This window comes from Atractosteus spatula (assembly GCF_055471065.1).
Source record: "Atractosteus spatula isolate fAtrSpa1 chromosome 10 unlocalized genomic scaffold, fAtrSpa1.hap1 SUPER_10_unloc_1, whole genome shotgun sequence".
NCBI lineage: Eukaryota > Metazoa > Chordata > Actinopteri > Semionotiformes > Lepisosteidae > Atractosteus > Atractosteus spatula.
This window is the reverse complement of record NW_028296612.1, coordinates 4,215,802-4,242,459: the sequence shown is the minus strand read 5'-3', so window position 1 is coordinate 4,242,459 and position 26,658 is coordinate 4,215,802. Positions and strand designations below refer to the sequence as shown.

At 51.0% G+C, this 26,658-nt stretch overlaps 4 protein-coding genes across 5 annotated transcripts; 3 read left to right on the top strand and 1 right to left on the bottom strand.

The window, feature by feature from the left end:
- Positions 1 to 655: 655 nt before the first annotated feature.
- On the bottom strand, positions 656 to 1,378 carry LOC148813528 (uncharacterized). Its single transcript, XM_088908413.1, has 2 exons — positions 808 to 1,378; positions 656 to 754 (listed from the first exon to the last, which is right to left on the bottom strand). Exons 1-2 carry the CDS (start codon positions 1,376 to 1,378, stop codon positions 690 to 692), a joined length of 636 nt encoding a protein of 211 aa, XP_088764539.1. The 3' UTR covers positions 656 to 689.
- A 4,947-nt stretch (positions 1,379 to 6,325) lies between these two features.
- On the top strand, positions 6,326 to 13,580 carry LOC148813526 (uncharacterized). 2 transcript variants are annotated; one of them, XM_088908126.1, is made up of 5 exons: positions 6,326 to 6,461; positions 8,270 to 8,358; positions 10,107 to 10,439; positions 11,649 to 11,957; positions 13,294 to 13,580. In XM_088908126.1, exons 2-5 carry the CDS (start codon positions 8,283 to 8,285, stop codon positions 13,455 to 13,457), a joined length of 882 nt encoding a protein of 293 aa, XP_088764252.1. In that variant the 5' UTR covers positions 6,326 to 6,461; positions 8,270 to 8,282; the 3' UTR covers positions 13,458 to 13,580. The 2 variants fall into 2 exon arrangements, with proteins under 2 accessions (XP_088764252.1, XP_088764253.1); XM_088908127.1 differs by having other exon boundaries at positions 6,419 to 6,461; positions 8,221 to 8,358.
- Positions 8,365 to 10,097, top strand: LOC148813527 (uncharacterized). The gene is made up of 2 exons (XM_088908132.1): positions 8,365 to 9,438; positions 9,921 to 10,097. The coding sequence occupies exon 1, from the start codon at positions 8,958 to 8,960 to the stop codon at positions 9,420 to 9,422; it is 465 nt and encodes a 154-aa protein (XP_088764258.1). The 5' UTR covers positions 8,365 to 8,957; the 3' UTR covers positions 9,423 to 9,438; positions 9,921 to 10,097.
- Positions 13,581 to 21,417: 7,837 nt separating the features above from the next.
- Positions 21,418 to 25,252, top strand: LOC148813525 (uncharacterized). Its single transcript, XM_088908128.1, has 5 exons — positions 21,418 to 21,461; positions 22,844 to 23,230; positions 23,942 to 24,076; positions 24,230 to 24,270; positions 25,076 to 25,252. Exons 1-5 carry the CDS (start codon positions 21,419 to 21,421, stop codon positions 25,217 to 25,219), a joined length of 750 nt encoding a protein of 249 aa, XP_088764254.1. The 5' UTR covers position 21,418; the 3' UTR covers positions 25,220 to 25,252.
- The last annotated feature ends 1,406 nt before the right edge of the window (positions 25,253 to 26,658 follow it).

Genomic DNA, 26,658 nt, shown 5'->3' with positions numbered 1-26,658 from the left:
TCCCGGAGTCTGTCGGACTTGGACCGGATGCTTCGATAAAGAACAACTGCTTGTGAGTTTCTGGTTATTATTTTTCTGTTTCTTCTTGTAAAGTTTGTCAATATGTACGTCTGTTTTTGAAATCCTGAAGCTCTTTTACGATCCTAAAGCATCTTTGCCTTAGAACATACTGAGTCGGAGAGAGACAGGAGCGCAGCAGAGCAGAGACTGATGGAACCAGGCTGGGTAAAATCGCAGTTTCTTTATTAAGGCACAGGAAAGCAGAGAGAAACGGATCACATCAAGATCTGCACTTCTTGACTGATGTGTTGTGCTTAAACAGCGGTAGCTTTGCGGGGGCTCTGATCCATCCAGCAGGAGCTGTAGAGGCCAGCGGCGACCAGCAGGGGGCGGCGGTGAGCTGTAGAGGATTCCAGGGCAGAGAGGTGAGCAGGACCGGAGGCACTGGTCTCCGAAGTGCCTGTTCAGGGTGGTGGGAGAGAGGTAGAGGGAGGGAGGCAGAGAGAGAGACTGAAAACAGGAGAGAGATGGAGAGAACACCAATACAGGAATTAATCACTAAATAGTTTCAGTTCACTGCACGGAAATAAAAAAGAGAGCCCTTTAAAAGCATTTCAAGACTTTTGTGACTGGACGGCTGTGCACTGACCTGCAGTTCTGCACCTTCTGACTGGAGCGGACAGGGGGGTCTACTCGTTTTTCACTGCCAGTCTCTCCATTCCGCCCACACAGTTGTCCCCTGCTTGGTCTTCTTTCAGCTGTGTCTTGTATGAAGTTTCCTTTTTCTTCTCTCTCTTCTTCCTTTTTCCTTCTTGATCTTCGGGACCTGACACCTCCCTCTCAGGGACTCTAACGCTCTCTTCTTCCTGTACCCCTCCACCAGGACGGCGTCGGCAGTTTGCATGTAGACTGTGTTGAGCTCCTTGCGCTCGACCACGTCAATGGCCACGCTCTCCAGCCTGGCTGTGGCCAGGAAGCCGATGCTCAATACCTCCGTTGGCGAGTACAGCTGGTACGTGTGGGAGTTTACGAAAGGACGGGCGCTTCTGTATCCCGGAGAAGGACTGGGATTGCTTCCGACAGCAATCTGTCCCTTCTCCCCACCGCCATCAGGCGATTTGACAAAGCAAGGGACAAGTGCTTCATCACTGCTGCCCTGTGAGAAGTCCACATGGTCCTGCTGTCCCCGGAATTTAGCATAGCCCCTGTCGTTGATCAGATAGTCCAGACGACATCCTCGGCACTGCAGAGGGAATCCCACCTCAATCCCATACCTCCTCACAAACGTCTGAAACCTGGGTGTTTCATCCTCTGTGAAACGATCAGCTGTTCGGAGCTTCTCTCTGCACCCGCCACGATGAGTGTCTGTGCCAGTCATGCTGTGAGAGACGTTGCGTCCAGGAATGACTGGACTATGATTGACTCTGGGCTTATATTACCTGCACCCCCCCCCCCCCCCCCCGAAAAAAAACAACAGCCCAGACTGGCCCATCTGTTCACCTATCGCAGTCTCTCTCTCTCTCTCTCTCTCTCTCTCTCTCTCTGCGTTTACAGACTGCAGGCATACGTGTAGGGACCTACCTTGTGCTGTGTTGTGTGTGAGCACCCTTGTGTAACGGGTTGTCGTATGTGGTCACCATGCCAGCTCAGTGCGGTTCTCCGTGTTCCAGACAACTCCCAGTCTGAATCAACAAGCCTGTTCCCTGCATGTGCCGGCGTGAAGAATCTCAGCATGTTTCCGATAAAACTCCAGGTGACGAGATCGCTGGGAGTGCTGAGCACACTTTGAGCACATCCCAGGCCGCAGGCGGACACCAGACTGGACCTACCCTGTTTTAACGGGGTGCCGTCTGGAGGAGCAGGGAGCTCAGGGCCAAAACAGAATAAAAACTCAGTGTTCGGACATCCATCACCTTTCACTCGGCTGTCCGCTGGATCAGCTTGCCAGTCGGCAGAAGGAGCTGGACACGTGAGAACTGTGGACAGGGGGGTGTCAAAAGGTTTTAATTGGGCATCGTGGGGGTTGTTGTGGAAAGTCCTGCAGCTGCACTGCGCCCGGGGAAAGTCCCTTAAGTCACCTTGCGCTGTCCGAGAAACAGAGCCGGTTTTTGGTTTTTAATTAATTCAGTACAGTGTCCGGATTTGTTTTCACTTTGACGTTACAGAGTACTTTGTGTCGATGAGTGGCAAAAAACAAAAAGTTAAACACAGCATGGTTCCCTGCTGTAACACAATAACATGGGAAAAGCCCAAGGGGGGTGCAGACTTTCTATAGGCCCTGTACCTTGTGTTGTGTTGTGTTGTGCTGTCTGTGAGTGCACCTGTGTAATGAGTTGCAGTATCTGATCACCATAGATAGATACTTTATTGATCCCGTGAGGGAAATTGCAGTGCAACAGCAGCTTAACACAGACAACACAGCCACAGTGTAACGAATGATACAATACTAATAATAGTACAATACATACAATACAATCAGTACAGTGAGGGGTGCACTAAAAGAGCGACTCACAGTCCGGACACACAAAGAACAAACTAGAACAGAACAGTACGCAGAACAATCGTATCACACATATGAATATAAATATAGATGTAAATATAGATATAGATATAGATATAAATATAAATGTATTGCACAGGTCCCTGGCATATATTGCACAAAAAATGGTTGTAAACGGGAAAGGAAAGAGAACAGATGTAGCAGTAGATGTGTAGATGCGTTCAGTCCAGAAACAGGTCACTGTCGATGTTGCCTCTGCCCAGACGCAAGGTGGATGCGTTGTACAGTCTTATGGCAGAAGGCAAGAATGACCTCCTGTAGCGCTCCCTGTCGCACCGTGGATGAATCAGTCTATTGCTGAACGTGCTCTTCATTCCTGCAAGCCTGTCATAGAGGGGATGGGAGAAGTTGCCCATGATGGCCTCTAGTTTGGACACCATTCCAAACTGGAATGGTGTCCAGTTTGGACACCATTGACTGGACCCAGGACTGTCTCTGTCTTTGATATACTGTCATGAATCATGTCACAGTGTGTCTCTATCAACGCATCCTGTATGTTGTGTCTCTTGATGTCTGTTTCTTTAGGGTACCAGTGACTAAAGGTTAAACAATTCAAGAGTGCCTGTCTTTTCTTTCTGATGAGATTTCCAATATGTTTCAAAGGGTAGCACAAAAAAACTCAAACGGAGTTCCTAGCTGTTGGATTTCGGTTTTGTACACTGGTGCTAGAGCGCACTCAAGCAGATGTGGTTCATAAAAGTAGGGCAGAGAAATCGAAGAAAAGAGAGGAGTTTACTTCTGCGCAGACGCCTGATCAAACGCAGAGAAAACTATTGTCAGAACAGAAACTGTTCTGTGACCTAGCCCAGTTTCTAGAATGTGGTGGTTTTGACAGGAGGGGAAACGAAAGTAAACGACTTCATATCCACAGTTTTAGTTTCGATTTCTTAGACACTACTTGGCTCTGGACCTGCAGGACACAGTACTGACCGACACTGACTGACCACAGAGGAGCTGGGCTCTGGACCTGCGGGACACACGACTGACCGATACTGACTGAACATATTGTAAAGGACAAACACAGACCAGGGGCTATATAGACACTACTGTATAGACACACACACACACTCCTGTACAGACTCTTATTGGACACACTGTATAGACACACACACACACTCCTGTACAGACTCTTATTGGACACACTGTATAGACACACACACTCCTGTACAGACTCTTATTGGACACACTGTATAGACACACACACACTCCTGTACAGACTCTTATTGGACACACTGTATAGACACACACACACATTCCTGTACAGACTCTTATTGGACACACTGTATAGACACACACACACACTCCTGTACAGACTCTTATTGGACATACTGTATAGACACACACACACACTCCTGTACAGACTCTTACTGGACACACTGTATAGACACACACACTCCTGTACAGACTCTTATTGGACACACTGTATAGACACACACACACACTCCTGTACAGACTCTTACTGGACACACTGTATAGACACACACACACTCCTGTACAGACTCTTATTGGACACACTGTATAAAACACACACACACACACACACACACTCCTGTACAGACTCTTATTGGACACACTGTATAGACACACACACACACCTGTACAGACTCTTATTGGACACACTGTATACACACACACACTCCTGTACAGACACTTATTGGACACACTGTATAGACACACACACACCTGAAAAAAAAAAAGCTACTGAAGCAGTTTCAGTTTCGATTATTTTTTCCAGAAAGCTGTGTGCTTCTTGTAAGTCATGTGACTCATTTGTCTTCACCACGTCACACATACAATATATCAGTTTTCAAACAAGCTATTGTTTTTTACTTCCTTTTTTCTTATCAGGGTTTAGTATATTTGAATATTGGTTTATTATGCGCATTCATTTTTGAATGTTAATTTTCTTCTTGGATTGTGTTGTTATACTATTAATTTAATAGTGTGAGCTCTGGTGTGAGTGTGTGTGTCCTGTGATGGACTGGTGTCCTGTCCAGGGTGTGTGAGTGTGTGTGTGTCCTGTGATGGACTGGTGTCCTGTCCAGGGTGTGTGAGTGTGTGTGTGTGTCCTGTGATGGACTGGTGTCCTGTCCAGGGTGTGTGAGTGTGTGTGTGTGTCCTGTGATGGACTGGTGTCCTGTCCAAGGTGTGTGAGTGTGTGTGTGTGTCCTGTGATGGACTGGTGTCCTGTCCAAGGTGTGTGAGTGTGTGTGTGTCCTGTGATGGACTGGTGTCCTGTCCAAGGTGTGTGAGTGTGTGTGTGTGTGTCCTGTGATGGACTGGTGTCCTGTCCAGGGTGTGTGTGAGTGTGTGTGTGTCCTGTGATGGACTGGTGTCCTGTCCAGGGTGTGTGAGTGTGTGTGTGTCCTGTGATGGACTGGTGTCCTGTCCAGGGTGTGTGAGTGTGTGTGTGTCCTCTGATGGACTGGTGTCATGTCCAGGGTGTGTGAGTGTGTGTGTGTCCTGTGATGGACTGGTGTCCTGTCCAGGGTGTGTGAGTGTGTGTGTCCTCTGATGGACTGGTGTCCTGTCCAAGGTGTGTGAGTGTGTGTGTGTCCTGTGATGGACTGGTGTCCTGTCCAAGGTGTGTGAGTGTGTGTGTGTCCTGTGATGGACTGGTGTCCTGTCCAAGGTGTGTGAGTGTGTGTGTGTGTGTCCTGTGATGGACTGGTGTCCTGTCCAGGGTGTGTGTGAGTGTGTGTGTGTCCTGTGATGGACTGGTGTCCTGTCCAGGGTGTGTGAGTGTGTGTGTGTCCTGTGATGGACTGGTGTCCTGTCCAGGGTGTGTGAGTGTGTGTGTGTCCTGTGATGGACTGGTGTCCTGTCCAGGGTGTGTGTGTGTGTCCTGTGATGGACTGGTGTCCTGTCCAGGGTGTGTGAGTGTGTGTGTGTGTCCTGTGATGGACTGTTGTCCTGTCCAGGGTGTGTGAGTGTGTGTGTGTGTCCTGTGATGGACTGGTGTCCTGTCCAAGGTGTGTGAGTGTGTGTGTGTCCTGTGATGGACTGGTGTCCTGTCCAAGGTGTGTGAGTGTGTGTGTGTCCTGTGATGGACTGGTGTCCTGTCCAAGGTGTGTGAGTGTGTGTGTGTGTGTCCTGTGATGGACTGGTGTCCTGTCCAGGGTGTGTGTGAGTGTGTGTGTGTCCTGTGATGGACTGGTGTCCTGTCCAGGGTGTGTGAGTGTGTGTGTGTCCTGTGATGGACTGGTGTCCTGTCCAGGGTGTGTGAGTGTGTGTGTCCTCTGATGGACTGGTGTCATGTCCAGGGTGTGTGAGTGTGTGTGTGTCCTGTGATGGACTGGTGTCCTGTCCAGGGTGTGTGAGTGTGTGTGTGTCCTGTGATGGACTGGTGTCCTGTCCAGGGTGTGTGAGTGTGTGTGTCCTCTGATGGACTGGTGTCATGTCCAGGGTGTGTGAGTGTGTGTGTGTCCTGTGATGGACTGGTGTCCTGTCCAGGGTGTGTGAGTGTGTGTGTGTGTGTGTCCTGTGATGGACTGGTGTCCTGTCCAGGGTGTGTGAGTGTGTGTGTCCTCTGATGGACTGGTGTCATGTCCAGGGTGTGTGAGTGTGTGTGTGTCCTGTGATGGACTGGTGTCCTGTCCAGGGTGTGTGAGTGTGTGTCTCTTTTTAGCATGGAATATTCGAATGGAATACAGTTTCTTAATTAATGTCACAAAATGCACGTTGATCATCTACTTCCAGTCTGAACCTGGATACTGTTTGTTTAGCACTAACGAAAGTAATAGCTCCCCTAACAGCACGGTGAATCTACAGCCCGGATAGGATAGAAAAAAGAAACAGTGCAGCGGGTGTGTCTTAGCTGGTCTATATCAGCGGGCGGATCCGTTTCTTCAGTTCTTTCGGCATCGAGAACCTAACACCCGCGGACAGTAACATGAACTCGGTAAGGCGATTCATAATCTAGCATTCTGTGTAGCTGTGTGCGAGCGAGGAAGTGATTAGACGCCGTGTAATCTAAACTGCGACAGCACAGCCTGCATTAAAAAAGCACAGTAGTCGTATGGGAACAAGTAATAGGTTTATTCCACGCTGAAAAAAAGAAGAAAAAGAAACTTTGTGTTTTCTTTCTTCTTTTTGTCAGCATGGAATAAACCCATTACTTGTTCCTTTGCACCCTACGCATGCTGACGCAGCTCCCCACCTGAACTACTACCCTAGTCGTATGCTGTGCCGGGATTAGAGATCAGAGGATTAGAGAAATGTCTTCCTAGGCGTTTGTGTAGTTCTGCCTGCATGCCATTTTTATATTTTCCGCTTAGAAATTCTGTAAAAACAATTCCTGCGGCTCCTGACAAGGTACTGTAGGTTCTGGGCTCGAAACGCGTCGGTGATCTACAGTAGTTCGTCCTCGTACAAATACATTATTCTGTCCGTCTTGTCTTTGGGGTGTTTGGCTGCTGGTGTTACTTTTGCACAGTGTCTTCGGGGGAAAAAAAATAACACCTGCTTTTGTTGTATCGGCTTTTTGCCCAGTTTGTTTAAAACGAAAAACCTTGTACTCGCGTACGCACGTATGACAGCTAAAAACCGCACCAGGGCCAGTTTTCCCAGAACCCAGTTAACCCAACAGTATGTCTTTGGACTTCAGAAGGATCCAAAGCAATAGACAAACATATAGAATATATATTACAATCCAAGGGGTAAAATCACTATGTTTCAAAGTGCAACACAACAACAACAACAACAACAAAGTTATTTGCTGTGATATTTCAGTTTGGTATATTGCTTCTTAGCTTGCGCCCCAACTGTACTTCTGTCCTTTATAAAAGCCGAGTAGGAATTTGAAAAAGAAAGGAGACGGATTTAGTTCTGCGTCAGTGAAAATGAAATGAAACTGAAGACGTGGCTTGTTTATCCCACACAGTATTTCAATAGTTTCATTTTCAATTTTGTTTTATCTCCCGAAAGCAGGCCCGCTTTATCGCTCTCGTGATGCACTCGTAGTCCAGGCGGCAGTTCCCGTTCGTGGTTTTTAAAACAAAACCGCTCCGAGGCAAAGGGGACGATAATCGCAAGATTTCAGAGAGATTGGTCTTTGAGAATCGTTGTCAAACGCGGAGAACCGTTTTCTAACCGTGTGCAGTTCAGGACCTGTTAGTGGACCGTTGTCCACAGGGAAGGGCACAAGGTCGTTATCCCGTTGGGCTGGAAGGAGCCCCACTTGGGTCCTGATGCCCCAGTATAGTGTCGGGGGACACTGGACTGTAAACAGGCGCCGTCCTTTGGATGAGATGTAAAACCGAGGTCCTGACTCTCTTTGCTCATTAACAATCCCGGGGTGTCTCTCGAGAAGAGTAGGGGTGTTACCCCAGTGTCCTGGCCAAATTTCCCATGCCTCCTAATAATCCCCTTCTATGAACTGGCTACATTACTTTATTCTCCTCCCCCCAACTCCGACGGCAGGCTGGAGTATCTCTCGGTCGCATTTAATGGCAACGTCAGCCCAAAGATTTGGTTCAAACCCCCAAATGGAGACGGGCGTACCGACAAGCGGACCCTGCTGATGCGGGATTAACGCCAGGATGAGAGAGAGAGAGATTTAAAGCCTTCAGAGATCTATAGTGATCCTACAAGAATTTAAAGCTCGCGGAGATTTACCGCGGTTATCATGCAAGAATTGAGGTGAACCATTCTGTTTATAGGAGGGAATACACCCACAACTCCAACATATGGATTTTCCTTCATTTTCAGTGGCCTGTCAGCGATGTGGGCTGTGAAGATTCTGTGCTTACCATCATATGCGGTAGTCCTGTTCCTACAAGTTCTGGAGTCTAAACTGGGTACGTAGACTTCTCAATAACTTCGCTGAAGCAAAATGTTCCGAAGGCTCTTTCGGGACCCTGTGCGGACCGCCCAATCAGGAAGGGAGGGAGGAGACGAGGAACTGGGCTGGGAGACGAACGGGGGGGGGCGTGGTCCAGGCTAACGAGTCCGAAGGGAATCCGGGGGGACAACCGGATCCAAAAGTCCCAGAACCCGGAAGGGCAGGAGGAGACGAAACAAAACACGGTTAAAAACCGGAGCGGGATCCGGTCCAAGGATGGAGAATAAAAGGGGGGAACGGGACCAGGCGCTCCGAGTCCCGGACTCGGCTGGTCCGGGAAGCCGATAGGAGGCCAACGCCCCCTGAGCCGCGGACGTAGGGCGACTCGGCGGTAGGCAGGCCTCCGGGCGTCCGTGTTCCAAGGCAGAGCCCGGAGAGGAGTGAGCGTCTGGCTTATGTAGGGAAGGGCAGGCCACGAGACAGCCGGAGCTCTGCACCAGCCACAGGGCCCTGTACAAGGAGGTGAGGGGGCATCTGGTCACCGACGAAAGACTGCAGGTTCCCAGACAAGTCTGGGACAGGACGCAGCCCAAAGAACTGAAGGACCTCAACTGGATGGCCGTACACAAGAGACTGGCCACCAGAGAGGTCCTCTACAGACACTCGATCTCCAGGAACCCGCATTGCCCCCGGGACACGTGCTTCGTCGAGGAGACTCAGGAGCACGTGTTCTGGAGCTGCCCCTTCGCCAAGGCGGTGTGGGGCAGAATGGACAACACCATGCAACTCCTGGGGACGGGTGCGGTGCTCAGTTACCAGTACATCCTGCTGGGGCTGGCACCTACCGGACTGGACAAGGGGACGCAGTTCCTGATGTGGCTGCTGCTGTCCCTCACAAAGAAAGGCCTGTGGGACGCGAGGAACAATCTCATCCGGCACAACATCGAGTGGGGAGCGAGGGAGCTGGAGGAGAGGATCCCGGCGGAGCTCAGGAGGAGGACGAAGCGCGACGTCGCCAAATGGGGCTTCCCCAGGGCGAAGGAGCGCTGGAGAGGACTATGGACCCTGTACAGGGATTAATGGACAACAGCAAGTGGTAGGGTTTGGAGGGACTCTCACAATAGCGCAAATCCGCCCACCCTTGCAACGATTGATAACGGACAATCACCGCCGTTCCGCCGTCGTTTTTATTACGTGGAGTGTTAATATGTGTGAGATGTTTCCTTTTGAGATGTTTTTTTTCGGAATAAAGTATATTTGATAAGAAAAAAAAAGTAGGGAAGGGCAGGGACAGGGAGCAGGGGCGCAAAATTGACTACAATGTGAAAGAGCCGGGGAGGGATCACATTCGTGTCGGCAAATTAGTTCCGTTTTTCATTTTAGGGAGTACTTGTTCGTTGGCGAGAACTAACCTTCGGGAGGGACACAACTGAGTTAAGCTCCCGTGAAACTATTATGTCATAATGATGTCATAACCAAGACTAACAGCCTCGAAGTGTGAATGTTTATGATGTGTGGCAAGCAGGTTAGTCTCAAGAAGTAAACACTCCGCTGATCCTGCGAATCTTGTGCCGGCAGCCGTGTCGCCCTGCAGCGCCCAGCTGGCAGCCCCCCCACTGGAGCCCAGCAGGTGTGAGCCTGGCCAGTGCCTGCAGGGGAGACCTCCTGGGAAAAACTAAGGTTGCTCCTGGGAGGGGTGCAGCGTTGTGTCTAGTTGTGCGGCTGTGTCTCTGAGGGGGTGTCTAACCGAGTTGTCCCTCTCAGTCTCGTCAGATCCTGTCCTGGTGTCGGTGCCGTATGGAGACTCTGTCACTCTCCCCTGTGATGGAAGAGCTGCAGCTCAAATCCCGGAGGACCAGCTTTTCATCCAGTGGAGAACCCCCGACAGAGCTGTCCTGGATATCATCAATGGGAGACTCCACCCCGGTCCTGGGTTCGAGAACAGAACCGAGGTGTCCTGGGAGAAGGTCAGACAGGGGGACTTCTCCCTGAGTCTCCTCCACACCTCCTTCTCCGACGAGGACGTCTACGAGTGCTTCTCTGCGGATGAGGCAAACCAGATGAGGTTTCTCGGAAGCTGGCTCCTCTCCGTGACAGGTAATTGTTGCTCGCCTACAGCAGAAGGAAGAGTTTTGTTTTCTCCTGACAATAAGGAATGAGGGTGACATAATCAAGACTAACAGGTTCACGTTGTGAATGTTTATGTGAGTGTGTGTGTGTCCTGTGATGGACTGGTGTTCAGTCCAGGGTGTGTGAGTGTGTGTGTGTCCTGTGATGGACTGGTGTCCTGTCCAGGGTGTGTGAGTGTGTGTGTGTGTGTGTGTGTGTGTGTGTCCTGTGATGGACTGGTGTCCTGTCCAGGGTGTGTGAGTGTGTGTGTGTGTGTCCTGTGATGGACTGGTGTCCTGTCCAGGGTGTGTGAGTGTGTGTGTTTGTCCTGTGATGGACTGGTGTCCTGTCCAGGGTGTGTGAGTGTGTGTCTGTGTGTGTCCTGTGATGGACTGGTGTCCTGTCCAGGGTGTGTGAGTGTGTGTGTGTGTGTCCTGTGATGGACTGGTGTCCTGTCCAGGGTGTGTGAGTGTGTGTGTCCTCTGATGGACTGGTGTCATGTCCAGGGTGTGTGAGTGTGTGTGTGTCCTGTGATGGACTGGTGTCCTGTCCAGGGTGTGTGTGTGTGTGTCCTGTGATGGACTGGTGTCCTGTCCAGGGTGTGTGTGTGAGTGTGTATCCTGTGATGGACTGGTGTCCTGTCCAGGGTGTGTGTGTGAGTGTGTGTCCTGTGATGGACTGGTGTCCTGTCCAGGGTGTGTGTGTGTGTGTCCTGTGATGGACTGGTGTCCTGTCCAGGGTGTGTGTGTGAGTGTGTGTGTGTGTGTGTCCTGTGATGGACTGGTGTCCTGTCCAGGGTGTGTGTGTGAGTGTGTATCCTGTGATGGACTGGTGTCCTGTCCAGGGTGTGTGAGTGTGAGTGTGTGTCCTGTGATGGACTGGTGTCCTGTCCAGGGTGTGTGTGTGAGTGTGTATCCTGTGATGGACTGGTGTCCTGTCCAGGGTGTGTGAGTGTGTGTGTGTCCTGTGATGGACTGCTGTCCTGTCCAGGGTGAACCTGCCTTGTGCCTGTTGCTTGCTGGGATGGACTCCAGCTCCCCTGTGACCCTGGACTGGAGACAGCTGTCAGAAAACGGGAGGGTGAATTGACAGCTTCAGCCACAGGTCCACAACTCACCATATTTCTAACCCAGCAGCTCATTTCGTTTCTCGAAGTCCCGCTCCCTCTTCACGTCCGATGCGCGTGTTGCCCTGCAGGTCGCCAGGACGCCCGCCGGGTGAGGTCCGGGGCGGATCTCGACCTCCCCCTGCTCACCCGCTGGCCGGTGCAGCTGCAGATAAACGACAGCCTGGCCTTCTCGCAGGACCGGGGCTGGCCCGCGCTTGCCAGGCAGGTCTCCGGGCTCCGCGGGGCCCTGCCCGCGGCCCTGCCCGTGCAGGAGCGCATCTCTCTGCGGGACGGCGCCCTCGTGCTGCACTCCGTCACGCCGGCCGACCAGGGGAGGTACACCCTGAAAGAGCTGGGCTCCAGACGGACCGTCAGCGTGGTCGAGGTCACTGTGGAAGGTGAGCAGGGCCCTGGATCAGCTGTCTACCTTCACTCCAGGGATAGAAACTGTACGGCACAAACTATCAGCTTCAAGCTCGCTTTGAGCTACTGAAGAGTCTCGTTACAGTAGGAGCTCCAGTCCCAGTGCAGTAGAACAGTCTGTTACAATAGGAGCTCCAGTCCCAGTGCAGTAGACCAGTCTGTTACAATAGGAGCTCCAGTCCCAGTGCAGTAGAACAGTCTGTTACAATAGGAGCTCCAGTCCCAGTGCAGTAGAACAGTCTGTTACAATAGGAGCTCCAGTCCCAGTGCAGTAGAACAGTCTGTTACAATAGGAGCTCCAGTCCCAGTGCAGTAGAACAGTCTGTTACAATAGGAGCTCCAGTCCCAGTGCAGTAGAACAGTCTGTTACAATAGGAGCTCCAGTCCCAGTCCAGTAGACCAGTCTGTTACAATAGGAGCTCCAGTCCCAGTCCAGTAGACCAGTCTGTTACAATAGGAGCTCCAGTCCCAGTCCAGTAGAACAGTCTGTTACAATAGGAGCTCCAGTCCCAGTCCAGTAGACCAGTCTGTTACAATAGGAGCTCCAGTCCCAGACCAGTAGAACAGTCTGTTACAATAGGAGCTCCAGTCCCAGTCCAGTAGACCAGTCTGTTACAATAGGAGCTCCAGTCCCAGTCCAGTAGACCAGTCTGTTACAATAGGAGCTCCAGTCCCAGTGCAGTAGAACAGTCTGTTACAATAGGAGCTCCAGTCCCAGTCCAGTAGAACAGTCTGTTACAATAGGAGCTCTAGTCTCAGTCCAGTAGAACAGTCTGTTACAATAGGAGCTCCAGTCCCAGTGCAGTAGAACAGTCTGTTACAATAGGAGCTCCAGTCCCAGTGCAGTAGAACAGTCCTGTTACAATAGGAGCTCCAGTCCCAGTGCAGTAGAACAGTCTGTTACAATAGGAGCTCCAGTCCCAGTGCAGTAGAACAGTCCTGTTACAATAGGAGCTCCAGTCCCAGTGCAGTAGAACAGTCTGTTACAATAGGAGCTCCAGTCCCAATGCAGTAGAACAGTCTGTTACAATAGGAGCTCCAGTCCCAGTGCAGTAGAACAGTCCTGTTACAATAGGAGCTCCAGTCCCAGTCCAGTAGACCAGTCTGTTACAATAGGAGCTCCAGTCCCAGTCCAGTAGAACAGTCTGTTACAATAGGAGCTCCAGTCCCAGTGCAGTAGACCAGTCTGTTACAATAGGAGCTCCAGTCCCAGTCCAGTAGAACAGTCTGTTACAATAGGAGCTCCAGTCCCAGTGCAGTTGAGCAGAAGTGGGCTGATGTCATTAGTGATTTGATTGTGTTTTCTTGCAGACTCTGAACCCAAAACAGTTGTCCTGTCTCCTGCTGTGATCGTGCTGGTCCTTCTTCTTCCCCTGGCAGCTGGGGTAGCTGCTCTCATCCTCTGGAAGAGAAAACACACTCCTGTCTTTAAACACACTCCTGTCTATAAACACCCATTGCCACAGCAAGTGTAACCTTCTCTGAAAGAGAAAGAAGAGTTTAATTTTAAAAATGAAAAAAAAGGTGTGTATAGCATTATACTATACACAGAATATACTATATTCACAGAATTTGTGAATAAAAATTTGTTTAGCAAATGATGGCAGTAGTCATTCCTTCATTTCTTTACACAAGGGGGGGTGGGGGTGGGGAACAGGCTGCCCAGCCCTGTGGTTGAAGCCGATACCCTGGCTTCTCTCCAGACACAGCTGGGTGAGCTCCTCCAGTCAGGACAGGAGGCTCTGCTGTACACAGAGGGGGGTGGGGGTGGGGGTGGGGAACAAGCTGCCCAGCCCTGTGGTTGAAGCCGATACCCTGGCTCCTCTCCAGACACAGCTGGACGAGCTCCTCCAGTCAGGACAGGAGGCTCTTCTGTACACAGAGGGGGGTGGGGGTGGGGAACAAGCTGCCCAGCCCTGTGGTTAAAGCCGATACCCTGGCTTCTCTCCAGACACAGCTGGGTGAGCTCCTCCAGTCAGGACAGGAGGCTCTTCTGTACACAGAGGGGGGTGGGGGTGGGGAACAAGCTGCCCAGCCCTGTGGTTGAAGCCGATACCCTGGCTTCTCTCCAGACACAGCTGGGTGAGCTCCTCCAGTCAGGACAGGAGGCTCTTCTGTACACAGAGGGGGGTGGGGGTGGGGAACAAGCTGCCCAGCCCTGTGGTTGAAGCCGATACCCTGGCTTCTCTCCAGACACAGCTGGGTGAGCTCCTCCAGTCAGGACAGGAGGCTCTACTGTACACAGAGGGGGGTGGGGGTGGGGAACAAGCTGCTCAGCCCTGTGGTTGAAGCCGATACCCTGGCTTCTCTCCAGACACAGCTGGGTGAGCTCCTCCAGTCAGGACAGGAGGCTCTACTGTACACAGAGGGGGGTGGGGGTGGGGAACAAGCTGCCCAGCCCTGTGGTTGAAGCCGATACCCTGGCTTCTCTCCAGACACAGCTGGGTGAGCTCCTCCAGTCAGGACAGGAGGCTCTTCTGTACACAGAGAGTGGCAGGGGTGGGGAACGTTCCACAGCCGCTATGACTCTGTCTGTGTAAGGAATCACACACCGGTTTTGTTATAGATCTGGAATCTGAAGCTTTTACAAGCAATTATAAGCTATCAGTGATCACACTAGTTGATCCAATGAAGGCAGTCAGAGCCCAGGAAGAATGAAAATCAGAAAACGCTGTGGCTCTGGAGCACTGGAGATAAAAACCCGTGCGTTCAGTCCTGAACCTGGGGCACTGTCAGCGTGGAGGTTGCAGGCTCTGCCTGCGTTAGTTTGGGTTCCCTCTGGGAGCCCCGGTGAAGCACAGGCAAATGCAGGACTGGAGAAACGCCCGAGTCTGCCAAAGAGTGCAAACTGGTTTGAAAGGACACTCAGAACTCAAAACCCCAAGACCAGAGTGACACCAAAGTGGCTTGAGAACAAGACCCTGTTTCTGAGTGACACCTGCTGAGAAGCTGAGCAGAGACTTGTGGGTGCCCTCTGCCTTTCGGCGCTGGATTCAGTTCTGCTCCTGGGGTGCTGTCTGTGGGGAGTTTGCACGTTCCTTCCCTGTTCAAGTGAGTTTCTTCCCACAGTCCAAAGACAGGCTGGTGGGTTAACTAGCTTTCTCTGAAAACTGGCCCTGATGTGAGTGTGTCCTGTGATGGACTGGTGTCCTGTCCAGGGTGTGTGAGTGTGTGTGTCCTGTGATGGACTGCTGTCCTGTCCAGGGTGTGTGAGTGTGTGTGTGTGTCCTGTGATGGACTGGTGTCCTGTCCAGGGTGTGTGTGTGTCCTGTGATGGACTGGTGTCCTGTCCAGGGTGTGTGAGTGTGTGTGTCCTGTGATGGACTGGTGTCCTGTCCAAGGTGAGTGAGTATGTGTGTCCTGTGATGGACTGGTGTCCTGTCCAGGGTGTGTGTGTGTCCTGTGATGGACTGGTGTCCTGTCCAGGGTGTGTGAGTGTGTGTGTGTGTCCTGTGATGGACTGGTGTCCTGTCCAGGGTGTGAGTGTGTGAGTGTGTCCTGTGACGGACTGGTGTCCTGTCCAGGGTGTGTGTGTGTGTGTCCTGTGATGGACTGGTGTCCTGTCCAGGGTGTGTGAGTGTGTGTGTGTGTCCTGTGATGGACTGGTGTCCTGTCCAGGGTGTGAGTGTGTGAGTGTGTCCTGTGACGGACTGGTGTCCTGTCCAGGGTGTGTGTGTGTGTGTCCTGTGATGGACTGGTGTCCTGTCCAGGGTGAACCTGCCTTGTGCCTGTTGCTTGCTAGGATGGACTCCATCTGTACTCATGTCTGGAAGACAGTGTTGTTTTCTATATATACAGTGCCTTGCGAAAGTATTCGGCCCCCTTGAACTTTTCAACCTTTTGCCACATTTCAGGCTTCAAACATAAAGATATAAATTTTTTATTTTATGTGAAGAATCACCAACAAGTGGGACACAATTGTGAAGTGGAACAAAATCTATTGGATTTTTGAAACTTTTTTAACTAATAAAAAAAATGAAAAGTGGGGCGTGCAAAATTATTCGGCCCCCTTGCGTTAATACTTTGTAGAGCCACCTTTTGCTGCAATTACAGCTGCAAGTCGCTTGGGGTATGTCTCTATCAGTTTTGCACATCGAGAGACTAAAATTCTTGCCCATTCTTCCTTGCAAAACAGCTCGAGCTCAGTGAGGTTGGATGGAGAGCGTTTGTGAACAGCAGTTTTCAGCTCTTTCCACAGATTCTCGATTGGATTCAGGTCTGGACTTTGACTTGGCCATTCAAACACCTGGATACGTTTATTTGTGAACCATTCCTTTGTAGATTTTGCTGTATGTTTGGGATCATTGTCTTGTTGGAAGATAAATCTCCGTCCCAGTTTCAGGTCTTTTGCAGACTCCAACAGGTTTTCATCCAGAATGGTCCTGTATTTGGCTGCATCCATCTTCCCCTCAATTTTAACCATCTTCCCTGTCCCTGCTGAAGAAAAGCAGGCCCAAACCATGATGCTGCCACCACCATGTTTGACAGTGGGGATGGTGTGTTGAGGGTGATGAGCTGTGTTGCTTTTACGCCAAACATATCGTTTTGCATTGTGGCCAAAAAGTTCGATTTTGGTTTCATCTGACCAGAGCACCTTCTTCCACATGTTTGGGGTGTCTCCCAGGTGGCTTGTGGCAAACTTTAGACGAGACTTTTTATGGATATCTTTGAGAAATGGCTTTCTTCTTGCCACTCTTCCATAAAGGCCAGATTTGTGCAGTGTAAGACTGATTGTTGTCCTATGGACAGACTATCCCACCTCAGCTGTAGTTCTCTGCAGTTCATCCAGAGTGATCATGGGCCTCTTGGCTGCATCTCTGATCAGTCTTCTCCTTGTCTGAGCTGAAAGTTTAGAGGGACGGCCAGGTCTTGGTAGATTTGCAGTGGTCTGATACTCCTTCCATTTCAAGATGATTGCTTGCACAGTGCTCCTTGGGATGTTTGAAGCTTGGGAAATCTTTTTGTATCCAACTCCGGCTTTAAACTTCTCCACAACAGTATTACGGACCTGCCTGGTGTGTTCCTTGGTCTTCATGATGCTCTCTGCGCTTTCAACAGAACCTTGAGACTATCACAGAGCAGGTGCATTTATACAGAGACTTGATTACACACAGGTGGATTCTATTTATCACCATCAGTCATTTAGGACAACATTGGATCATTCAGAGATCCTCGCTGAACTTCTGGAGTGAGTTTGCTGCACTGAAAGTAAAGGGGCCGAATAATTTTGCACGCCCCACTTTTCATTTTTTTATTAGTTAAAAAAGTTTCAAAAATCCAATAGATTTCGTTCCACTTCACAATTGTGTCCCACTTGTTGGTGATTCTTCACATAAAATAAAAAATTTATATCTTTATGTTTGAAGCCTGAAATGTGGCAAAAGGTTGAAAAGTTCAAGGGGGCCGAATACTTTCGCAAGGCACTGTAGCTTCAGGAAATGGTCTGGGAATGTTTGAATGAATAATAATAATAATAATAATGTCTTACACTTATATAGCGCTTTTCTGGACACTCCACTCAAAGCACTTTACAGGTCATGGGGATCCCCTCCACCAGCACCAGTGTGTACCCCCACCTGGGGCCATAGTGCACCAGAACGCTCCCCACACAGCAGCTCTCAGTGGGGAGGAGAGCAGAGGGATGAGGCCAGTTCAGAGGGGGGGGTGATCAGGAGGCCATGATGGGTAAAGACCAGGGGGGGTATTTGACCAGGACACTGGGGTAACACCCCTACTCTTCTCGAGAGACACCCCGGGATTGTTAATGAGCACAGAGAGTCAGGACCTCGGTTTGACGTCTCATCCGAAGGACGGCGCCTGTTTACAGTCTAGTGTCCCCTGACACTATACTGGGGCATCAGGACCCACACAGACCGCAGGGTGAGAGCGCCCCCTGCTGGCCCCACTAACCCCTCTCCCAGCAGCAACCTTAGTTTTTCCCAGGAGGTCTCCCCTCCAGGTACTGACCAGGCTCACAGTCAGTGCTCACAATGAACCATTATCGCCCCTAAGGGAATGTTTCTGGCACATCAAGAGCTCACAAACATAAAACAAATACTAGAAAAATTCGACACAGCAACAGAGCAATACCACGATCCAATACAACATTCTCAACATCTCTACATCAGAGCTCTTCCAATACCTGAAGATGAAAAAAAAAATACTTTTAGCTTGTCTAAAAAGTCTAAAAACAATAACAGAATAATACGATCCCGAACTGCAAACATTTATTTTGTCATTGTTCTGCAATTGAATACTCTCAGGTTGAGTCTAAAGGAAATAAATTGTGAATTTGGGGCTTCACGGTGACCAGCCCTCTGCCTCGGACAGAAAATAAAAAGATCGTGGGCCCCTGTGTTATTCCCTGGTGATCACGTGAAATGGATTCACCGCACTGCGGTCGATCAGACGGCGCCTGTTGACTGGAGGCGCAAGGGAGCCGCGCTCTGTGACCGCAAGGACAGTGGTCCAGGTGAGACCAACTCCCAACTCCCTTCCGCACACAACTGGACTCCAAAATAGCTTCTTCCCCAGAGCCGTCAAGTTGGTGACGCCCCCACTCCCTCCCACCTTATTATGATCTCTCCTAACATCCTCCTGTACACACAACGACTGTACTCCTACACCACCACACACACATGTACGCCGAAATTGTACTGTCCCCTCGATAGCCCAGTAAAACTGTACCGGCCGTAGTGATTTTTAATATTTATTAACTAACCATACTATTTTTAACCATGCTATTTTTGCACTGTTCCAAGAATTGCCTTGCACTGTTTTTGTCCTGTTAAATTTTCTCTGCGGAATTTTGCACAGTTGTGATGACTTGATTACGTGTTATTTATGTTATGTTATTACATGTTACTGTTCTTGCTATTGTGTTACTGTCTGCTGTCTTATCTTCTGTCCTATTTATATACTGCACCTGAGGGACTCATGAGAAACACTTTTCACTCTACTGGGCACCTGTGTAAGTTTCATGACAATAAAGCTGAATCGAGAATTGAGTTAACAGACCCTCTCGACCTTCCCGGCTGAAGGCTGATGGGCTCTGTCTCGTTTCAACCAGCAGAGGGAGACAGAGGCCATCGCCGTCAAGTTGATCTGTTTCAACAGCAGGTCACCACTGTACTTAAACAGCATCATTTCATCAGTGTCTACGCCACCTTTCAGTTGAATTATGTTTGGATAAATAGGGACATGTTGTCTGTGGACGAGCCTTTTAGCCTTGAACAGACAAGACCATGAGGGGCGCCAATACAAGTACTCAAAATCCTCCAAGACATTAATGACAAAATCACAGACAGGCAGAAACTACATTCAAGTATATTTAAAACCGAGAGCGGGAGGCTCTGCTGTACACAGAGGGGGGCGGGGGTGGGGAACAAGCTGCCCAGCCCTGTGGTTGAAGCCGATACCCTGGCTTCTCTCACACAGACACAGCTGGGTGAGCTCCTCCAGTCAGGACAGGAGGCTCTTCTGTACACAGAGAGGGGTGGGAGAGGGGAACAAGCTGATACCCTGGCTTCTCTCCAGACACAGCTGGGTGAGCTCCTCCAGTCAGGACAGGAGGCTCTTCTGTACACAGAGGGGGGTGGGGGTGGGGAACAAGCTGCCCAGCCCTGTGGTTGAAGCCGATACCCTGGCTTCTCTCACACAGACACAGCTGGGTGAGCTCCTCCAGTCAGGACAGGAGGCTCTTCTGTACACAGAGGGGGGTGGGGGTGGGGAACAAGCTGCCCAGCCCTGTGGTTGAAGCCGATACCCTGGCTTCTCTCACACAGACACAGCTGGGTGAGCTCCTCCAGTCAGGACAGGAGGCTCTCCTGTACACAGAGGGGGGTGGGGGTGGGGAACAAGCTGCCCAGCCCTGTGGTTGAAGCCGATACCCTGGGGCTTCTCTCCAGACACAGCTGGGTGAGCTCCTCCAGTCAGGACAGGAGGCTCTGCTGTACACAGAGGGGGGTGGGGGTGGGGAACAAGCTGCCCAGCCCTGTGGTTGAAGCCGATACCCTGGCTTCTCCCCAGACACAGCTGGGTGAGCTCCTCCAGTCAGGACAGGAGGCTCTTCTGTACACAGAGGGGGGTGGGGGTGGGGAACAAGCTGCCCAGCCCTGTGGTTGAAGCCGATACCCTGGCTTCTCTCCAGACACAGCTGGGTGAGCTCCTCCAGTCAGGACAGGAGGCTCTCCTGTACACAGAGGGGGGTGGGGGTGGGGAACAAGCTGCCCAGCCCTGTGGTTGAAGCCGATACCCTGGGGCTTCTCTCCAGACACAGCTGGGTGAGCTCCTCCAGTCAGGACAGGAGGCTCTGCTGTACACAGAGGGGGGTGGGGGTGGGGAACAAGCTGCCCAGCCCTGTGGTTGAAGCCGATACCCTGGCTTCTCCCCAGACACAGCTGGGTGAGCTCCTCCAGTCAGGACAGGAGGCTCTTCTGTACACAGAGGGGGGTGGGGGTGGGGAACAAGCTGCCCAGCCCTGTGGTTGAAGCCGATACCCTGGCTTCTCTCCAGACACAGCTGGGTGAGCTCCTCCAGTCAGGACAGGAGGCTCTACTGTACACAGAGGGGGGTGGGGGTGGGGAACAAGCTGCCCAGCCCTGTGGTCGAAGCCGATACCCTGGCTTCTCTCCAGACACAGCTGGGTGAGCTCCTCCAGTCAGGACAGGAGGCTCTGTTTTACACAGAGGGGGGTGGGGGTGGGGAACAAGCTGCCCAGCCCTGTGGTCGAAGCCGATACCCTGGCTTCTCTCCAGACACAGCTGGTTGAGATCTTGGGATCCACTAGCTACTAACAACCTAATGATAATTTTTATGTTTTTCCATTTCCAAACAGTTTGTCCGGTGATTGTTAATGGAAACCCTCTTTGATAATTAATATACTCTTTGAAAACCGGGCTAAATTTCTTTCCCGTTAAAATATGTCCGAAAGTCCAGCCCTCTGAACTTCATCCCTCCGTGAACTTAACTCATGGCGGTGTCGCTGGTGTCTGGAGACGAAAACCGTTCCCAGATTGAGTCTCACCCGCGATACCTGTGACGTTGTCTCTCTTAAAACCACCAACGGAGTCTAAACCGAAATTAAAACACCGGCAACAGTAGCAGCCCTAACTTACTGTATAACGATATTTTGAATATCGTTTAAAGGCAACCGTTGATCGCTTTATTTTATATTTTACGGCTTGGTGGGGATTTCGTTTTTAATATTCCACTGCTCACAAAAGAGGGCCAGGCGGAGCCCTGTCAACAGACAAGGCTGTGAAAAAAAGTCATATTTTATGCTAATTGGTCTAATTAGACTAATCGAGTCCCCCGACAGATATCCATTGGTCATGAGCAACCCACTACATGACCACTGACCAATAAGGGCAAATTTCTCCCTATATCACGGAAGTTTCCATTACAGATTCTGTAGTTTGCTTGGTTCACAAGTATCATGGAACAGATTTGTGGCACAATATCGCTCTTTGTCTTATTCTGTAAGTAGACAGCTTTTTATTGCGATTAAATTCGATGTTTCTAACGCACTCGATAATTAATATCGAGTTACTTTTTAGAGGCGTACTGTACCTTGTTGAAACTTTTTCTTTTTAAAAAAAACGTAGATTCAATGGAGGTTTGGCACGCTTTTATATTTGCTAAAATTTTAAAATAAAAAAAAGTCGTGCTAATTATTATAGGAGCCGGTTCGGATTGTAAAAGAAAAACACGGTTCGCTTAGGTTCTCTAACGTTTCGAGGCGAATCGCGGCTTTACTCAAACTTACCCGCATTCAAACTATAACTATAAGACGTAATAAACGCGAATTCATTAAAAAATATCAGTCTTGCTGAGCAGGACACTGTGCAGATAGCTCATTTTAAACCTTTTTTTTTTTCCCCCCGGGTCTGTAATCGATCTTTTCCCTCCTTAAAATTCGTCCGCAGAAATTGCTTTTGCATTCCTCTCCACCAAACACTCCCTCGTGCCTTTAATTAAAATCCGTCATCTTGCATAGGGACGCTCCTTTTAATTAAGCTCGATCTTCGTGTTCTCTTAAAATCCCTCTTCCCGACAGCCGTCTCGGGCTCCAAAGCGTTACAACACAACTTGCGTAGCTGTCTCCTCGAACGTGGGCGGACTGCGCTACACAAAATGTTCCGTTGACGACCCCCCCCCCTGACAGCGCGGTAGTAGTACGACGGTTTAAATAATGAGACCGCAAGTCTACCAGGCGCGGGTTCGGCTTTTTAAGCGATGAGCTGGAGGTTCTCTGTTAAACTCCATGAAGGTGTCATTTGGACTCCGTTTTCTCTAATGTAGTTCAAGTTGCGGTGCGACGCACGGACAGGCACTTGGTCACGCACGAATACTTTTAATTTTTCCCTCTGAATTGGACTCGGTTTCGGGTCCGAAGTCTGTTCCTCGTCCCCGTCATCTATAATACGTAAATGAGTTGATTTTACTTATCTGTAATAAAAAAAACACCTTATCTGTAATAAAAAAGTAGTTTTGATCTACTTTTCAGCGTGGAGTCTAGTCGTAAAAAGTCGTTACAGCCGCCTGGATGAGACGCCTGAACAGGGGCGTCTGTCAGACGCACAAGTCCGCCCTTCTGCACAGACGGCGGACGGTGGTACAGTATATCGGTCATTTTTAATGTCTTTACACAAGGAGGGGGAAAAGACGCGCGGCTATCCTTAATGTAATTATAACGTTATCGTTTTAAGGATAAGTTTTTTTTTTTGTGTGTGTGTGTACGAGATTTCTCAAGCGCACGGTTTTAACACGCGGTTTCGTCCTGGGCCGGGGGATTCAAGGTGCAAAGCTTAAATTAAACCCTTATTTAATTCGTTTTTGGGGGTGTTTTTTTTTTTTCCAGGTGCGGTCTGTCCGGAGAGGCCGGCGCGCCGGGTGGTGGCGCCCGGGAGCTCGGTCTTCCTGGACTGCGCAGTCCGCCACCAGCACGAAACCATGTGGTTCGTCCAGCACGGAGACGAAACGCCCTACTGTGCGCTGTCGGCCAGGCTGGTCCGGGGGGAAGCGGAGACGCCGCGCATCTACACGTACGGGACGCGCCGGCCGCTCCGAGCGGAGCCGGACGCCGCCTCGTCCTCCATCGGCCTGAGGATCGAGAACGTCAGCCAGGCGCACCTGGGGCTGTATTTCTGCGCCAACAAGGTCGAGGGGAACGTCAGGGTCGGGGCCGGCATCCGGCTGGTCTACGCGGCCGAGAGAAACGACAGTGCGTCCCTTCCGGCCGGGCACGGTAACTAGATCTGAGTCTCAACCCGATTGTGAAGGGATGGACACTCCAGTACATGAACACTGCACTGAGAGAGAGAGAGAGGGGGGTTCACACAGACACACTGACTGGACACTCCAGTACATGAACACTGCACTGAGAGAGAGAGGGGTTCATACACACACACTGACTGGACACTCCAGTACATGAACACTGCACTGAGAGAGAGAGGGGTTCATACACACACACTGACTGGACACTCCAGTACATTAACACTGCACTGAGAGAGAGAGGGGTTCACACAGACACACTGACTGGACACTCCAGTACATGAACACTGCACTGAGAGAGAGAGGGGTTCATACACACACACTGACTGGACACTCCAGTACATGAACACTGCACTGAGAGAGAGAGGGGTTCACACAGACACACTGACTGGACACTCCAGTACATGAACACTGCACTGAGAGAGAGAGGGGTTCATACAGACACACTGACTGGACACTCCAGTACATGAACACTGCACTGAGAGAGAGAGGGGTTCACACAGACACACTGACTGGACACTCCAGTACATGAACACTGCACTGAGAGAGAGAGGGGTTCATACACACACACTGACTGGACACTCCAGTACATGAACACTGCACTGGGAGGGCTTATTTTGCATCTACCCTATTTCTAGGAATTTCATTTTCGAACTATTTCTCTTTTTTTTTTTTATCGTGACAGAATATAAGAACGAATCCCTCTACAGGAACCAGTCTCCCGAGCCCTGCGGCTTGTGCTGGGCGCTCCTGGCCGCTGTCCTGCTGCTGTCCACTGTGGTGTCCTCGGTCTGCGTCTACTGTGTCTGTCCTAAACCAGGTGAGCACCTCGGCGGAACTTTTTTTTTTTAAATATAGATTACAGCTTCTACTCCGTGCTTTCTGTTCTCAAATCTAAAACACACCAAGGACGCGTCTTTAAAAGGCGGAGGTCCTCCATGTTAAAACGGTGTTTGTTTGTTTTTTAAACCAGCGCCGAAGAAGTCCGGCAAGCGAGACGGAGACGGATTGCAGGTATTTTTTTATTTTTATCCGGCGTCCCCTCGTTGTCCAGAATCGGTGAATGAAAAGGGGGAGGGGGGGGATGTGAACTCACTCTGCTCCAGGTTTGCCGGTCGGGTCTCCGCTAGCGGCTGGCGCAGGAGCCGGGTGTCGTGAGAGCGAGCTGTGCTGTGGAAGTGGTGTGGTGGGGGGTACAGGTGTTACTAATCACCATCCTCACGGGCACAACCTTGCTCCTCCTGCGCGTACCCCGAGTCTCCTCCTCCTCCCGTTAACCCAGCAGGCGAAACCCAATCTGTCCCCCCCCGCGAAACAACCCGAACTTTCACACGGCGGTCCGCTCTCTCGGGTGGGGTCGCTCCCCCACGCACCCACCCGTGACATGTACCTGAACGGGCGCGTGGAATCGCCGCGTTTGCTTCGGCGTGGTGTGTGACCCCAGGGGAGGAGCGGACGAGCAGGAGTCGAGACAGAGATTATAGTTCAGGACTCTTGTTCTGTCCCCCCGGGCCCTGAAAACAGAATAGCAGGCAGAAATGATCAACCGGCCCATTATATCACCGCTGAAGTTACAAGAAAAAGAAATTTCGGACTGGAGGGTTGTTTTTTGGGGGGTCCACTTTTAGCAGTAGGTGTCACTCCATTATCGGGGTGCGCCCCGGTGCGTGTTTAATGAATAAGCGACGCTGTGTGTGTGTGTATATTTTAATTGAATTTCTTGCCCGCTGAGTGGATGCCGACGAACAGCCCTTTTTTTCGCCGCGGTTTCGTGTGGGAGGACGCAGCCCGAGTGACCGGCCGTCTCTCTTTCCTGCAGGCGCCGGGGGAGGTGACTTACGCCGCGGTCGACGCGGGCGGGCCAGCGGGCCGCGCCGAGCGCTGCTGGCCAGCAGGCGGAGAAGCCACGTACTCCGCTGTCAGGCACCCACCGACCCCGCTGCGGGGACCCCGGCTCTCATGACCAGCGGCGGTCTCGACGCGGGGGGGAACCACGGTGCCCGAGATGGACACGAGAGACGAACATGGGTGGGGTGGGGCGGCTGGGATGAAGCTAAGGTCGGGGGGGGGGGGGGGTGGAGCCGGTGTATTGTTTTTTTTTTAAATCACTTTATTTTAGTCTGCCTTTCCTGCTTTACTATTTTGAGGGGGGGGAGAGAGATCTGTATCCTTCCACACTTGCTTGCAGGGGAGAAAAGCCTCCTTTTGATCTGGGGTAGGTGGTGAGCGAGTCGTCCTCTAAGAGAACAGCCCCGCCCTGCCGCGCTGCAGGCGGTGAACAGCCCCCCCCCCCCGACAGGCACCGGTCTTTTCCTCTAAACGGCCGGTGCGGGTACTGGGCTTCTGCTAAACCTGAATGCGTGTCGCTGGAGCCGCTTCTCTTAAGATCTCCACCGCATGTTACTTCCGTTTCCTGTCAGGCCGCTGTTTACTGCAGCGGGGGTCGGGCTGCTGGCGCCGCAATTTAGTTTAAGGTCCCTGCCTACCGCCCGCCCGCCCGCAGTTCTTGTAAATATATTAGATATTGAAATATATTTCTATCAGAGGAGTCACGTAGCCTGGACAGGACACCAGTCCATCACAGGACACACACACACCCTGGACAGGACACCAGTCCATCACAGGACACACACACACACCCTGGACAGGACACCAGTTTATCACAGGACACACTCACATCGGGGCCAGTTTTCAGAGAAAGCTAGTTAATCCACCAGCCTGTCTTTGGACTGTGGGAAGAAACTCACTTGAACAGGGAAGGAACATGCAAACTCCACACAGACAGCACCCCCGGAGCAGAACTGAATCCAGCGCCGAAAGGCAGAGGGCACCCACAAGTCTCTGCTCAGCTTCTCAGCAGGTGCACGCGTCACTCAGAAACAGGGTCTTGTTCTCAGTGTCTTGTGTGTTCAATCTGTAGAGCTGAAGGTATCCGTCTTCTGATGATAAACACCCAGCAGCAGCCACAGTGAGGCAGGTGGGAGTGATGAGGGTCCTGTGACTACCGGGACCGAGGAGGGATCTGCCAGTATTTACATTCTGTCTGTACTGTGGGAGGTTCTCTCACTCGTAGCCTGCAGTAACCAGATGTCGCCACAAGAGGGCAACCATCCGCAACTCCAGTTAAGTCTGAGTCCCCTGGGGCGTGTTTGTTGCCCGGTTGCCAGACAGGATCTAATTTGCTTCTAAGGGAAGCTGCCGTCAGAACAATGCCGTTCTGTCCCGCTGGGGGGGCTGAGGTATTCCTGCAATAACGGAGTCGCTCATCCCTTAGAAACGAATCAACTTCAAATAAAAAAAAGTCTCACACCCACAGCTCCTTTCTCTTGATCGATTTGTTAACATTCAACACTTTGAAAAGAGGGCCGAGGACTCACCCAGCTCAGGGGCCACAGCCTTAAC